The sequence below is a fragment of the Ceratotherium simum genome, chromosome 18 (genome assembly GCF_057802395.1).
Source record: "Ceratotherium simum simum isolate JZ-2026a chromosome 18, ASM5780239v1, whole genome shotgun sequence".
In the NCBI taxonomy this organism is placed as follows: Eukaryota; Metazoa; Chordata; class Mammalia; order Perissodactyla; family Rhinocerotidae; genus Ceratotherium; species Ceratotherium simum.
In genome coordinates, this window is record NC_141917.1 from 37341886 (window position 1) to 37358955 (window position 17070).

The 17070-nt window shown below is 34.8% G+C and overlaps 1 protein-coding gene across 1 annotated transcript in view; it reads right to left on the bottom strand.

Moving 5' to 3' along the window:
- The window catches only part of HCN1 (hyperpolarization activated cyclic nucleotide gated potassium channel 1), a 384938-nt gene that overhangs the window by 59413 nt on the left and 308455 nt on the right, over nucleotides 1-17070 (bottom strand). Inside the window, exon 6 of the mRNA XM_004422795.3 lies at nucleotides 459-699. Coding sequence (XP_004422852.1) covers nucleotides 459-699 — 241 coding nt within the window. The remainder of the gene's footprint in view (nucleotides 1-458; nucleotides 700-17070) is intronic.

Sequence of the window (17070 nt, forward strand, 5' to 3'; positions counted from 1 at the left end):
CCTCTGTCCCCTCCTCCCCCTTCTGTGGGACATACTAAAACATGATGGAGAGAAACCAGTTCCTCTTGTATAAATGAGAAAAACACTCTGGAAGATGGTAGACGAACAAAATGAAATCCGGGTCTCTGAAAACTGTCTTTGGGAGAACCATCTGACCCTCCTGGGACTTCCGCATGAGAGAAAAATACACTTTCCATCTGGTTTAGGCCACTGTTATTTGGTTCCTGTTTAAAAGGATGAAATGATACTCTAACCAATACAGTAGTAAATGCACATGCGCTGAACATGTGACATGGAAATGCGAAAACATATCATTATAGACACTTTTATCAGAATTTAAATACAGGTCTATGTTCTAAACCAACAAATCAACACTCTGACATCTCCAAAATTCTGATAAAGATACATATCACAAGCAATTTAGATTTCATCTCAGTTGCATTTTCCTTTTTACTAACCTCCAAAGTAAGAGCCATCTGTCAGCTTCATTTCTTTACTGGATTTTGTGATGACACCAGCAACACCATGTTGAATGAAATACATTTTTTTCCCCACAGCTCCTTCTCGTATGATATAATCTCCAGGTTGAAACACCTCAAATCTCAACTTGCTCAGCATGGCAGTCACAAAATTAGGATCCGCGTTAGCAAAAAGAGGCATTGTAGCCACTAGTTTCCGACAGTTGAAGTTGACTATCTCCTAAAGATGGCAAGAGTAAACAAACATTAAGAGAGATATTAATCATATCAGGGAGAAAAACACACGCTGAAATTAAAATCTATGTATATCAAAACATTGCAATTTAAATTCAGAACCCAAAATACATAAATTCTAATAATCTATATATCTCTTCAAAGCCAGGAATTATGTTTTATTTTTGTGTTGAAATTTTTTATTCCCAGCATCTAGTGTAGTATAGGCATATAATGAACATTCAATAAATGTGAATTAAATATACGCAAGTCTTAGCTTTTATAGTTTTCCACTCCTTTATTATCCTTTGTATTAAATTAGAACTAAAATGTGGAAGAGTTTTAGTCTCCCTTTTATCTTCTTTTGTGAAGAAAGGAAGCCACATCACCTCCTATTAGCGATGACATTACTGCTTCTGTGCTCCATTGTGTTGAACAATCTAACTTGCACCTACTGACAGGAGTTTTGAAACAAGGGCCCAGCTGCCAGACAACAGCATTTTGATGTTTTTTCTTAATGTCATTCACACTAAAGCAAGGAAAATGGACAGTGCAGAGAAAGGTTACACAAGGAAGACTCTAACTATAATCTATAAGTATAAATTCAATCTATTTCTGGGCTAGATCAGAAAATCACTCTTTCCAAAGCCTCCTGGAAGTCCATTGGACTTTCCATTGGAAGTCTTGGGCTGGAGAGAGGCCATACTTTCCTTTTCTTGAACTGTTTGTTTGTTTGTTTTATTTCTGGGATCAGGCCAATTCTAAAGTAGAAGATCTGCATGTTCGACTTTATTCTGTGGATTCTGGTCCAGATTAGACACAGTGCTATTTCTCCAGACCAAAATACGAATATGGAACCAACCATTTTTAATCTTGTAAGTTAGATATGTAACAGAATAAACAATGGGAATCTAAATTTTACCACAACGCCATTTCTCAGAAACTTCTTCTCTAATGGGCCCCAAAAGAAAAGGGTTGAACCTTGATTTGTGATCTTGCCTAAGAGATATAAAAACTGAAGTAACAACTGCTAAGAGGTAGAACAAGCACAAAAAGATTTGGAGGCATTAACAGAGTCTGAGATCTGAATTCCTGCTCTGGGAAAATATGTTACACAAACTTCTAGATTCCAAGACTGGGAAAGAAAATTTCCCCAATCTTGCTTCATAAAATGACTTGATATTATCTCAGGATAGGTAAAAAATTCCAGCTGATACAGAGGGCACAAAATTTGGGGTCCACCATGGAAAAGAAGGTGTTTTGCCCTCAACAATATCTTGTAAGTGCAGCAGAGCAGAGAAGTGTCTCTAATAGTGGGCCTTCATGGAGGATGGTAACAATATTTAAAAATCAGCAGCAATAACCAGAAAGTGAACATAGCAACAAAAACAAGAGAAAGATATTACATGTGGTACTTGGTGCAGTATCATCCAAGCCCAAATAACGCACAGTTGACTCGATGGGAGGCTGTATCTAGGGCAATTTGTGGTCAATTTTAACTGGTGCTGAAGACCTATGGTGGGATTGGGGGACTACAACAAGGTTCAGCATGTAGTAAGTGCTCAATAAATATGCATACATGGATGGATGGATGGAAGGAAGGAGGAAAGGAAAGGGAAAGAAAGGAAGGGGAAAGAAAGGAAAGAGACATGGAGTTTCAGCAGTGGAAAAAAAGTGCTAACAAAGCCTAATTTTATTCCTGTTGGGAGATGGTTACTTAAAACTCTTAGAACACTTTCTCAAGCAAATAGCTTGATAAACAAGACTTATGCATATAAAAATGTGATTTTTACTATTCAAAATAATTCTATACAAAAATTACATGAAGATAGGTAAACTACTCAAGGTACTCAAGGCAGCCACATGAGGTAGAAAACAGATATGTCATTAAAATGACTGGATTGGTTCTTGAGAGTTAAAGATTTCACATGGAAAATGACACAGAAGAATGCTGTGTAAGAAACTAGAAATAAATCAGATTGCAGAGAAAATAAGAGTTTTCATACAGAAATAATAAATTAAAGAGAGAATCCTTCCATCTATGTCCTTTGATTTGAACTATACAAATTTTTCTCTTCACTTTTCTCTCTTTTATTTTAGAAAATAATTAGAAGTATACTTTATCAACAATTAAACTGGTCTTTATTTATATGAATACCTCTTTTTCTATGATGCATTGCATATTCAGGTATACCCCTTAGAACTGCCTTGATTATAACACTGCAGAGATAATTTCATATTATTGTTATCGCTTGAAGAAATCCATTCATTTTCTTTCTTTCTGTGGAACTTTTACCTCCACATGAATATTATTTGATGAAACTGTAAATTCTAACAAATATTTGATAGGAAAAGAGGTAATGAGACAGAAACTTATTTGCATTTAAAAGTCCTCCCTCCTCCCAAGAAATTTGCCTGCTTTGAGGGTGTATAGTTTAACAGAAACCATTATGTGAGTCTAGAAGTGAAGAAAAACTTTTAAAAGCTCTTTTCCATCAATCACTTTTCTTTATAGCACATTTTCTTAGAAAGAACATATTTAATTAAGTTATTAATATCTCTGCATAAGTAAAACAAGATTTTTAAAGCTCCTCCTCCATCAATCACAGTTCCTCATAGCACATTGACTTAAATAAAACACACAGTTATTAATATCTTTAAACTCTGTCCTGATTCTTTATGGCAGTTGTTATAATGAGCTTTTTTAGCAATATGTCTGGCCGGAGTTAGGAGTATTGTCTAGACACATTAAACCGAGGAATGCTTACTTTCTAAGGGAGTCAGACACATGGTCCTGATCTTAATAATAAGGTACTCCAATTACCAAGCTTACTCTCAGCACTTAAAAAAAATGTAATTACTTTTTTCCTAGAGCATCTGGTAGTACCAGAAGGTATGGAAGTGCTAAAAACCAAACAAACAAAGACATAAAAACATCAACCAAAAAACCCCCACAATGCTGAGGGTATTCGAAAGGGACCAACTGAAAAAAATCTACCAACAGCTAAATCTGTAATAATATGAGTAACACAATAAATAATGTAGTAGTAGATTTACCCCAAAGTTTACATTGAAAACCATGAGTTCATACTTATATAAATTAATAATCGAGTAAATTAAAAAGTAGGAGAATATAGACAAATCTCCTGTTCAAATTCCAAATATATCAACTTTTATCTATTAAAAGAACAGCATAATACAACAATCAAACAACAACAATGAAGAACCCTTCATTAGATCTTTTGACATAATGTTGGTTTATTTCACATACGAAAGTCTTTTCTTTCAGTAGTCCTTCTCATTATTTTGCTCAAGTATGACAGGATTATTCATGTTCATTGCCTGGTCACAGTGTAGACAGTATTTTTTAAATATAATATAGATAGAGTAAAGTGCACAAATCTTAAGTGAGTTTTTCAAATATGGGCACCTGTATAATCACCTGGATCCACATATAGTACATTTCTCAGAAAGCTTCTTTTTTTTCCCTTTTCAGTCAACCCCCGAGTTTCTAGCTATTCTGACTTCCATCACTATAAACAGTTTTACTTGTTCTGGAAATTCATGTCAATGGCATCATGCAGTGTGTAGTCTTTTGTGTCTTGCTCGTTTTGCTCAGCATTATGTCAGTATGATTCATCCATGTTGTTGTACGGTGGCAGTTCATTCTTTCCATATTTCAGGCTGTATTTCATTCTATGACTATGCCATAATTTATTTATCCATTCTACTCTTCATGATATATGGGTTGTTTCCAGTTTTAGGCTATTAAGACAAACCTGTTGTGAACATTCTTGAAGTGCCTTATGCACTGATTTCTCTTGAATATTTGCTTTATGTTGGAATTGTTGGGTAATAGAGTAAGTATATATTTAACTTTAGTAGACATTACCAAAAGTTTTCTAAAATGATTGTATTATTTTTCTCACATATCTGCAATATATATAAGTTCCAGTTGTCCTGCATTCTTGGCAAAATTTGATGTTATCACTCTTTTTAATTTTAGCCATTAGTAGGTATGTAGAGCTATCTTATTGTTTTTAAAAAAATTTTTCTCACTGTGGTTTTATTTTACATTTTCCCAATGATTAATGTGCACATTTTCGTAGGCTTATTGGTCAGCTGAATATCTTGTTTGGTGAAGTGCCCAGTTAAGAGTTTTCCACGTTCCTTTTCTATTGTAGGAGTTCTTTTTATCGTCTTGAGATGAGTTCTTTGTTGGGATATGCATTGCAAATATCTCCTCCGCATCTACGGCTTGCGTTTTCACTCTAAATGATATCTTTTACTGTTATTGTTTTGTTGGTAATTTGATTCCTAGTTTGTTTAACCTTATGACAATCAGGAAAAATGGTATTTGATACATTTAGATCTCTTCAAGAGGCATTTATTTTAATCATAAATCTGTGCTTTGGAATCATGCATACTCTGAGACCCTGGGAAAGTTTAAGCAATACTTTGTTTGGCTGTTATTAAAAAGAATAGCAATATTTTAAGGTTCCTTCTAGCACTACAATTCTTTATTGATAACTTAAGGATCATTGTGGAAAGTTCCATTTTGTGAAACATTAATTCTTCTCCATCTTACATTATTTTATTCTATACAGTATAGTTCTAAAAAGTTTTAAGCATGGTAGCTATAAATATAATTACCATCATTACAATAATGAATCATAGAGTAATCTTAACAAAACAGAGCTGCTGTTAACATTGCTAAATTCCCACACCCAACACTCTCTGTATTTTTAGACTATGCAGAGCACACAAGAGCTTCCTTCTAAGAACTTATATCAGACAGACATTCAAATGGCATCCAGATGTGCAGACTTCTATACCAACCTTAGAAACAAGTAAATGCATACAGTCAAGTCTATATCAAATGACATTTTGTCATCTGGAACATCCTATAAGAGTGCTCCTGATGTTGCCCTATTTTTTTTTTTTTTTTCCCAATTCAGTAGCCTGGACTAGTTAGAATCAAAACAGAGTAATTGGATGTATGAGGGGTTTCTTTAAGGCAGGGATAATTTCAATAACAAACATAATAAAAATGAGACAATATTTATTGAGTTCTTGCTGGGCTCCTGGTATGGCTTTAAATGTTTTACAGGTATTAATTTATTTTATCCTCACAAAAACCCCATGCCTTAGGTATATTATTACTACTCCATTTTATAGAAGCTATTGAGTAATTTGCCAAAGACCACACACTTGCAAAGGGAAGAGCTATGGTTTGTTGGGCAGCCCGGTTCCTTAACTTAGGGTTTTGAGGGATTCTAAGAGGTCATCCTACCTTTCTACATATCTAGACTCACCACACACCCAGAAGATATCAATGTCAACCATAAATTTGTTCTTTTGAACTTTACACATTTTAAGAGCCTGACATGGACATTTGTTGATTGTGACGTGGCAAAATGATGGCTACATACTTGGCTGTTTTTACTTCACCCACAGCAATTATTTTTAAAAATCTGAATCTGAATGCCTTTATATGTGGCATGCATGCTCCGGTCTGCCACAGTTTTTAAAACACTGTCTGTATTTAATATCTTCCTACTTCATACAATTAGGCTATCTGACTGGCTTCTTAAATCAATAGAATTTGACATAGTTGAACTGCAAAGCAAGGGAGTGCAAGAAAAGACAGACAGACTAGTATCTGTTGTTGTTGTTTGTGGGAGGTATGTCTTGAGTCACAGGGGACAGTGTCAATGTGTGCCCTTTACTTCTCTTTTTAAGAAATGTTTCTGGCCATTTGTTTCTGCAATGATATCTCTGGTTGTCCCTGAACTGTCCCCAAAGGAATGTTGTAGTTTATTTTGACAATAAGTTAAGGATGGGATGTGGAAGGAAAGAGAAAGGGAACAAGATTTATTCAGCACCCATTTTAAGCAGATACTTCACATATTATATCTCATTTATTTTGGGGGGAAAACAACCAAAGGATAAACTTGAATTTGGTTTTATTTCCCCAGATATACAAAAGAAAAAAGATAGCGGAACTTAGAGAGAGGACATACATTGCCCAGTCCATAGAGCTAGAATATGTCTACAGAAACTAACCATTATATTTGACTTCCAAATCATTATGCATTCATCCCTACCATTGGGACTCCTTATTATCTGGATCAAAGTCATAAAAGCTTAGCACCTAGAATTAACCTACATCTTTATATTTTGCAGTTGTCTCTGCTTTAGAATAAAGACAGTCACTTTTAGTATTTTATAATGTTTTAAATCTAAAATTTTATTCATTTTAGACTAATATTTATTGCTTTTTTTGCTTAAATGTATTTCCGAAATTACTTACATTTCTAACCAATTTGAATGCTACATTTTACGCATATACATATTTTCAGGGCAGATTATTAAATATCAATGTATTTACTATTGGGAAATTCTTCAAAAATACATGATTCTAGTTAAAAAATATAAGCAAAAAGGATCTTGTTTGTGTTTATTATATATGATTCAATTGCTATGGAACTATAGCTGCTTTAACAATAACTAGTCAAAAATTTTTTGAAAACTAAGAAAAATAATATTACTTTTATATACAAGACTAATTTAATTTCATCTTCAATTATCAACATTCACTTATGTTTCAAGTAAATAAGAAGCATTTCCTCTGCACCAGAAATTAGTGTAAAAGGTAAATATAGAAGAAAACAATTGAGATCTTGAAGCATAACTAAATGATTTAGAGTGATATTGATAAATAAGCCTCCAGGTCAACATGAACTCATTTCCTCTAATAACTCCATGACATAGTCACAAATGATGAAGGGGAATAATGAGGTATTGGTGGCTGAATCTATATAACAATTAATAAAAAATAAGCATTATAAAACTGGTACCTAAAGATACTTAACAAGTGTGTTAATGGGTTTCAGGTGGCAGCCCTGAACCTGTTGAAGTTATATGCAAATACACGTTATGCTGCATATGTGTCTTCTGAGACAGATGGCAACTTACACTCGATTTTCAAAGGAGCCATTATTAGCAAAAGGGTAAGTACCACTGGTCTAAATGTAGCATAATGACCATGATGATTTATTTAATGCTTTGTGTTTTCTCATTTAAATATAGCAACAACCCAATTGAATAGTTACATTATTAACCTAGTAGTATAGATGAGCCAAACGAATCTCAAAGAGGTTATCATTTCACAAAAATCACATAGCATGTAGGAAGTCAGCCCAATGTTTAAAAGCATACAGTCTATTCCTAGAGCTACATTGTCTAACATGGTAGCCACTAGCCACATGGAGTCATGGACCACTAGAAATGTGGCTAGTGTGACTGAATTTTTAATTTATTTAATTTTAACCATTTAAGTTTAAAGCTAAAAGCTGACAGTTCAGTTATTAGAAAAGGTTATGTTTGAAAAAACTTGGATAGTGGATATACCTTTTCAGCTGCAAATTTTATGAATCTATATACAGATTAAGCATGTCTGAGGAAAATTTAGCATCCAAATCAAGATGTGCTGTAACTACAAAAAAATACACCAGATTCTGAAGACAATACAAAAAAAAGAATGTAAACTATCTTATTAATGATGTTTTCATATTGATTATATGTTGAAATTATAATATGTTGGATATATTTAGTTAAAATTGATTATACTTAATTTCACGTTTCTTATTTTTTAATGTAACTACTGGAAAATTTAAAATTTCATATGTGATTTGCATTACATTTCTACTCGACAGAAAGTTCTTCTGCAGAGCAAGCATGGTGTCATATGTAAGGGGATCTGGAATATAGAATGCAGCTCTAGATTTTTTTAAGCCTTTATGTTAAATATGTTATTTAATGAAGAATCCAGCAAGATAAAGTACAATTTTTCGATATTTATTTATACCTTGAAGAGAGAAGTGAAACAGAATGTGAAACTTCCATAGACAAGTAAAATTTGGTTTAATTTGACTCTTGGAAAGATCAGAGATTAGATTCTAAGACTTCTAAGAAGAATAAATCAATATCTGGAATTGGCTAACCAAAGTTGATTTGAAGAGACCTCACTGAAAAGCTCTAAGGAAGTCATCGGCAATCATTACCCCTAAGACCACTAGGTGATGTTTGTGAGGCAATAAACAAATAAAATAAAAACATCCATATCAGCTGCTGAGCAGTCCTTAGTGTCCTAGGAGAGGGCACCTCTGAAATGACAGCTGAAGTGTCTAACACAGAGCAAGGTGCATAAAGGTGCCCAGAGTGGGGTGAAGTTAAGTTTGTGGGTATGACATAGGACCATTCTTGGGAAATAACATATTCAGGATTACTCTGTGGCACCTTGCCCTCATCATGGGTCTCATGTAGACAGCATCAATAAAGGAAAAAAATGGCTTTAATGAGCTGCCAAAGATGACATTTTCCTCCTTGTTATTCTTTGGAGGAAGATGGTAACCCTGTGGATATATTTGTGGTATTTTTCTAAAATACAGTTTACTGGGCTCCAATCCAGATTCAGAGCATCTGAATCTAAATCTTCAGGGGATGTAACTCATTTTACTAACACACTCCAAGTTATAAGCAGTCAGATGTGGAAACCATGGTTCCTAAAATAAAGAAGTATCTGAAAATTGACACCTAGTTGAGGGAGGAAGATATATATGTATATATTCAGTATAAGATATTTGTAAAGAATAAAATAAACATGAGTTAGACACTCTGTGTGTGTGTGTGTGTGTGTATGTGTGTGTCTGAGTTCAATCCCTGATTCCAAAACTAACTGGCTCTGTGCCCACAGAAAGTGCCTCAGACTCTTTAGATCTTAATCTTCTCACCTATAAAATGGAGATAACGCTAGCAACTCTATCAGAGATTACTGCAATGATTAAATTAAATGACACAAGCAAAGAATTTAACAAAGTTCACTCAATGTTATCTATTATTAACCATTATAACTAATAGCTATATTATAAAACAATATCTGTTAAGATCTAATGAATGGTAGAGACCATATATTTGATAAAATTTCAAAAAAAAAAGATTTCAAGGTAATTTGGTAAGAGGATATTGGGTCAGATTAAAATTAAAAAAACAGTTGAGTTGGGGACTGTTATTAAAGACCAAAGTCAAGGTGGCTATAGAGGTTCAGAAGAAAAGTGACAAGATATTCTTAGGACATAGTCAATAAAATTCTCTTTTTGGCCAAAGTCAAGAAATAAAATATAGGATTCTTATAATAAGCTGCTCTATTGACATAATAAATTTGGAAAGCAAATTATAAAGTACATACACATTGCATTTTTTTAAAAAAGGAAACACATGGGGGCAATTTTTAAAAAAACTCCCTCAGCATTCCCAATTGGCTTATATTGATCTGGTGGTTTGTATTCTAAATTGCAAGATGGTTGACTGCACGTATAAGAAAATCAACCCATACAAGCAGATCTTAATGCTTAAAAATATTTCAAACATTGAGTTAACATTGACTAACAAGTTAGGTAACAGTTCAATTTCTTAAATTCAAAGCATTTCCTTTGATTTCTATGTCCTATTAGGGAGGATTTACAATAAGCTATTTCTCTAGTTGGGATAATCTGCCTTACTTTTTTAAGAGAGTTTTTACCAGAATTCCTAAATAATTTAAATATCAGTTACAAAGGTAAGAAATACATATACTATTTATTTTGGGGAAGATAAAGGAGTTAGAAATAGAAAAGGGAGGATTGATGAATTAATATAGGGTGCCTCAATTTTAGTTTACTGTAGTTTTATATCTCATTAAAGAAGAAAGAGTAATCAAGTACTCTTGTATTAGCAAACAAATTGTATTTTTTAAAATCTTTGAAAACAAGATGAACATACACATATCCCTTAAAATATATAAAAGAAAAAAACTGTATTCTCATCACCATAATGAAAATAATTTAATATGTTTATGTATTCCCTTAAAATTGTTTATTATTCACCTTAATATAGTGGTAATCATAATATACAGTCAGTATTTATTTCTTTATTTCCTCATTTTTATAACATAAAATATGTCCCATTTTGAGACATGGTCCTTGTTGCCATTCTTTTTAACGGCCACACAATATTCCATCTTGTATTAATCACAGTTATATTAAGAAAAATCCAATAGAGATGAAGAGAAATAGTCTGCAGAGCCCTCTTAAATATTGGCAGACTTTACCATTTTTCACGATTACTTGTTTTGAAACCCAGCTATATCATTAATTGCTAGGTTAACAGTCTCTTCAAATTATGAATTAAAAGGTAATTAGCCTAAAATCTCTGCATATACAAATAGCCAATTACGATTAAGTGGCTTAAATAAAATCTCCGTGCTTGTAAAGAATAGATCAGAACAAGATGAATTTTGAGATGTACAGATTCAAAAATTTTAATGTTTTCTGTAGTTACAGTTCTCATATGCATCTAATTTGGTTTGAGGTATTAAATCACATTTAAATCTTACAATATGAATGCAAATGAAGTTTGAAATTAATTTAGTCTTAGCATAGTCCCACTGGTTTGCCTTCCTAGAACATAGGAACATATTGCTCCATTAGGTACCATACAGGATAAAAGCAGATGACAAAATTTCTTAGCATTCACTTAAATTTGATTATAAAGGAAAGAAAAAGAAGTAGAAAGAGACCAAAAAAAACATAAATCAAAGAATTGTATAACAACTGAGAGTGTTCATTAGAGACTTCGTGTCTCAGCCCCACTCTGTGGTGTCCCAGACTGAAGCTCAGCAAGGATTTGTGCAAGCTCCAGCAGAATGCAGCTCCAGAGGCCTGCAAGCTATGAGCAAAGTGATGGAGTGGTTTGCAAAATAGGAGTTAAGTCTAATTGTCAGGGTAAAAACAGAGTGATGTGAACCGGCAAATACAGCAGACAGATGTCCAGAAGTATGCTGAACTAGAAAATATTATTAAAACAGCATCAGCAGATAGTAGAGTAAATTAGAAGACCTAATTCTGAGAGAAAGTGATTTCAAGAATTTGACAAAAACTATATTTGAAATTTTATGGTATAATCCACATAAATTCATTTTCATCATTAACACAACACATCAGCAATAGAAATAATCCGTGCATAACAGTGTAAGTACATGTGCAAAGGACACGAGAAATCAGGCCAGGCCCTAAAACCAGGCAGGCATCCTAAGATGCATTAAATATTCATTCATCTGTCACTTTAGTTAGATTTGTACAGAGCACTGCGTGGGCTGGCAAGTGTTGTGGGCTGAATTGTGGCCCCCCCAAATTCATATGTTGAAGCCTTTTCTCCCAGTACCTCAGAATGTGACTGTATTTAAAGATAAGGCATTTAAAGAAGTAATTAAGTTAAAATGAAGTGGTTAGGGTGGGCTCTAATTCAATCTGACTGGTGTTCTTATAAGAAGAGGAAATTTGGACACCCCAAGAGACACCGGGGACGTGTGGGCACAGAGAAAAGACCACGTGAGGAAAGAGGGAGCAAACCAAGGAAAGAGGCTTCAGAAGAATCCCAATCTGCTGACACCTTGTTCTTGGACTTCCACCTCCAGAACCATGAGAAAATAAATTTCTGCTGTTTAAGCCACCCAGGCTGTGATATTTTGTTATGGTAGCTCTAGCAAAGAAATAGAGCAATTAGGCTGGTAAAAATGTGGCAGGAAGGATGAAGCTGCCTCCTTCTGAGTATCTGCCAAGACATAGCAGCACATCAGCTCTGAAAGTGAGGCAGTGGCAGGGGCAATATACATGATCCAGTTAGGGTCACTCTGAGGAGATACAGAACACAACCCACACACTTCAACAACTTCTGAGCTATGCAGGCTGGAGAGAAGTAAATTCAAAAAGATATTTATTTACATGAAGAAAGGCTTTTGCTGTATTTATTTATTTATTTATTTATTTATTTTTTAGGTGAGGAGGATTAGCCCTGAGCTAACATCTGTTGCCAATCTTCTTCTTTTTGCTGGGGAAGATTGGCCCTGGGCTAACATCCATGCCCATCTTCCTCTACTTTATATGTGGGACGCCTGCCATAGATGGCTTGATGAGCAGTGCACAGCTCTGTGCCCGGGATCCGAACCCGCAAACCCTGGGCCGCAGAAGCGGAGTGCACGAACTTAACCACTATGCCACCAGGCCAGCCCTGGATTTTGCTTTATTTTTGTATTGAGTCTGAAACATCTTGGGCATTCAGGTGACAAGAGCCGATGGAAATGGCTCTGGAGATCAGGACCAGAGATATAGGGTTGGGTGCTATTTTATAAGACTAATTTTTAAAATTTTCATAAATATATATAAAAATATTTACTGTTTTAATAATTCCTAAGTGTTCAATTCACAAGTATATTCACAATGTTGTGTAGCCATCACCACTATCTGTATCTAAAACTTTTTCATAATCCTCAACAAAAACTCTGTAACCATTAAACAATAATACCCCCTTCTCCCTCCCCTTAATCCCTGGTAACTTCTATTCTACTTTCTGTTGCTATGAATCTGCCTATTCTAGGGATCTCATAAGTGGAATTATGCAATGTTAGCATAGGATTGATTTTTGAAGTCCTAGAAATAAACAATGCCACTCAGAGAAATATTGAGGGAGGAACGAAGCAATTAGGAAAAATCTAGGAGAAGGCCCAGTAGTCTGGCTCTCCCTCACTACAATAATACAAATTATCTTCTCCACTCCCCTTCCAATTTCTCTGATTCTCCTTTCTCCACATTCTCACCAACACTTATCTTTTTGATAACAACCATTCTAACAGGTGTGAGGTGATATCTCATTGTGGCTTTGATTTGTATTTCCCTAACGATTAGTGAAGTTGAGTACCTTTCCATGTACCTGCTGGCCATTTGAACATCTTCTTTGGAAAAAATGTCTATTCAGGTCCTTTGCCCATTTTTTAATTGGACTACAGTCATGTGTCACATAACAATGTTTCGGTCAACAATGGATCATATATATGATGGTGGTCCTATAAGATTAGCACCATACAGTCTAGGTGTGTAATAGGCTATACCATCTGGGTTTGTATAAGTACATCTATGATATTCACACAAGGAAGAAATCAACTAAATGAAGTATTTCTCAGAACATATCCCTGTCATTAAGCATCGCATGACTATATTTGTTTTCATGCTATTGAGTTGTGTGAGTTCTTTATATATTATGGATATTAACCTCTCATCAGATGTGTGGTTTGCAAATATTTTCTCCCACTCCATAGGTTATCTTTTCATTTTGTTTCTTTTGCCGTGCACAAGGTTTTTAGTTTGATGTGTTCCCAGTAATTTATTTTGGATTTTGTTGCTTGTGCTTTAGGTGTCATATCCAAAAATTCATTGCCAAGACCCACGTCAAGGTTTTTCCTTATGTTTAAGGCCTTAATCCATTTTGAATTTTAGTTTGCAGTGTCTGATTTTCTCTGGCAATTAACCATATGTGACTTCCTACATTTCGTGTATTTTTATTAATGTATTCCAACTTTTTCTTCATAGTTTTTTTTTTGTGTGTACTTATACCTTGTCTCTACAAGCATATAGTACGAACTTTGAGACTGGAAACCACATTTCACAATTTACCTTCCCATCACGCCTAGATCAATGTCTTGCACACATTAAGAAATCAATAACTGTTTTTTGCTTGTTTGTTTTCTAGAAACTAGGGATACAGGAGAAAAGTTTTAGGCCAAAAGAGAGAAGAAGAAGACCCAATTTCTTTGCTTGGTAATGTGACCATGACCAGGCCACTTACATAATGTTTCTAGCCTTTTGTTACTTTGCCTGTTACATGATGATCTGATAATTTATAAGATCCCTGTACAGCTTTACAATATCATGATTCTAGCCTGTTTTAGTTAATCTTAACTAAAGTCATTTTTAGACGACATTTTAAAAAATCAATAAGTATGTACTTTTAAAAAAATTATTCAGGGCCGGCCCTGTGGCTTAGCGGTTAAGTGCGCGTGCTCCGCTGCTGGCGGCCCCGGTTCAATCCCGGGCGCGCACCGACGCACCGCTTCTCCGGCCATGCTGAGGCCGCATCCCATCTAGGCCGCAGCAACTAGAAGGATGTGCAGCTATGACACACAACTATCTGCTGGGGCTTTGGGGAAAAAAATAAACAAATAAAATAAAAAAAAAAAATGACTTTCAAATAGGGCTTCTATACTCAACTATCATTCAAGAGTAAGGAGGGAAAAAGATATTAAAAAAAAAAAAATTATTCAGATTTGCACTAAATAAATATGCATGCAAATTATGCTTTCTTCCCTGACAGTCTATTCGACAAATTAAAGGTCAGAAGGACAGTATTATGCTCTCAGTCCGATTCATGTTCTGTGAAAATGAAATATACTGACGTCCTATATTCTACTGGGACACATGATCTGTACCTATTTTCAGCTCACAGCTCTTCACACTCCATTGTTTAAAAATAGATCAGTTCTGAACTTTGGAGACAGGCTGAGAAGGGCATTAACTTCTTTCTCGACTGTTAAGTTTGCTATTTTGCTCTAATCGAATCAGTATAAATCTGATCATGTTAAAAATAGACCTTCTTACTTTGTACACATTCTAACAGGCTCTCATAAGCAGAGGGGCACAGTTCGCTGAATTTTTCTAATTAGTTTTTAGTTTTAAATATACTGCCTGCTCTTATGAAAGCATTCATCAGTCTCATGATCCTAACATTTCAATGCCAAGTTTTGATGTTAAGACATTGTCTCCAGAAAGCTGGCTGTTAAAATGAAGGAAGAGCTTATTAGCAGATTGTTTGAATATTTTCCAAAAGAAATGAGACATATGATAATGCTGGACTTGGGATCTCTACTGTGTATGGCCCAACACCCTCTGAATGACCCTCTGATGACACTTACGCACAGTCAAAATTGCTTATTTAAATTTCTGTCTCTCTTAAGCTAAAAGAGCCTTGAGGGCTGAGACTGTATCCTATTCTCTATTGAATCATAGTAAAACCAAGAATTAAATTTTACTGTGTATTTACTATTTCTAATTTTTTATATTTTTTCTCATTTAATCTCTACAATAACTCTATGAGGTAGTTATCATCATCATTCACATTTAAAGATGAGGAAGGTGAAATACATACAACTTATGAAATAGCCCAAAGTCGTACTATAGTAAGTCATGGAATTGGATTTAAACAAGGCTGGTGGAACCAGGGCCACGCTCTGAACCGTGATGTTACATAGCCCCTTTGTAGTAGGTTCTCATTCATTATTTATTATATAACTGAAAGCATTCGTATAATTATTAACGCACTGAGGATATCATGAAAGAGATTTAAACTATTCAAAATAAGGAAACTTTGAATACTTCTGAGCAGCCAGGGGAAAATAGGAGCATAATTTAAGTGGATGGAAGGAGGAGAAAGGGGTGGGCTCTCCAGGGAGAGCCAGGTCAGGTAATAGCTGAGGTCCCAATCTACTACCAACCCCAAGTGTCTAGAGAGCACTGAAGTCCAGCTTTGCAGACTCAGAGTTTTGACTAGGCACAGCCACAGAGCAACCAGAGAGTGAAGATTACAGATCTTAGATAATAAATACCTCACAAAATAATAGCTATAATTTAAAATGCCAAGTTTCTGGGTACCATCTTAAGGATTTTTCTCAGAAAATTGTAGTTGTTGTCTTACTTTCTGGCCCATGTATTTTAGTTCACAGTGAAATGAAGATAACTTTTTAAGAAGACTTTACAATCACCTCCCAGAATGCTGACAATTCCAGTGGAGCTGGTGCACAGGTCATATGGCCTAGCCCAGGGATGAAGAACACACAACTTTCTCCGCCACCCTGAATCTTCTACACCCTGAGGTGGCTCACCACTTAGGTTTGGAAGGGAAAGCAGCAACATTTGTTTTATGAGCCACTGACAATATCGTAGTCAGACTCGGCATAGCAATATAAAAAAACAGTATTTTCTATCTGTTCCGTGGAGTTTATTGAATTATAAAGATTGGACATAAAATTTATAAACTGTTAATAATGGTACTCTATTGAACTCCATCCCCCAAGCTGACTCTGCAATAAATTTCTAATGCATAAAACTGGAGAAAGTTAAAAAGAAAATAAAAACAACCACATGCAAAATAGGACCTTCTGGCTTATAGTGCATACACCAAAACAAAATCACAGAGGAATCTAAAGATGCCAGCATCTTTTTGTTATATATGAGAAACAATATTGTCCAGCGTATAATCTAAAGTGATACTCTGAAAGTTTTGTGGCCACAGTACTTCATGGTTCCAGGCATAACTTTTCTTTTCCATACAAGCAACATTGTTCTGTCAACAAAATGCTGTCTCCAAGCTCTAACAATCAAAGATTCTTTGAGATGATCTGCCAAGTGTGAGATCCTTACTCAATTTTTCTTTGTTTATTTATCCAAGTAAT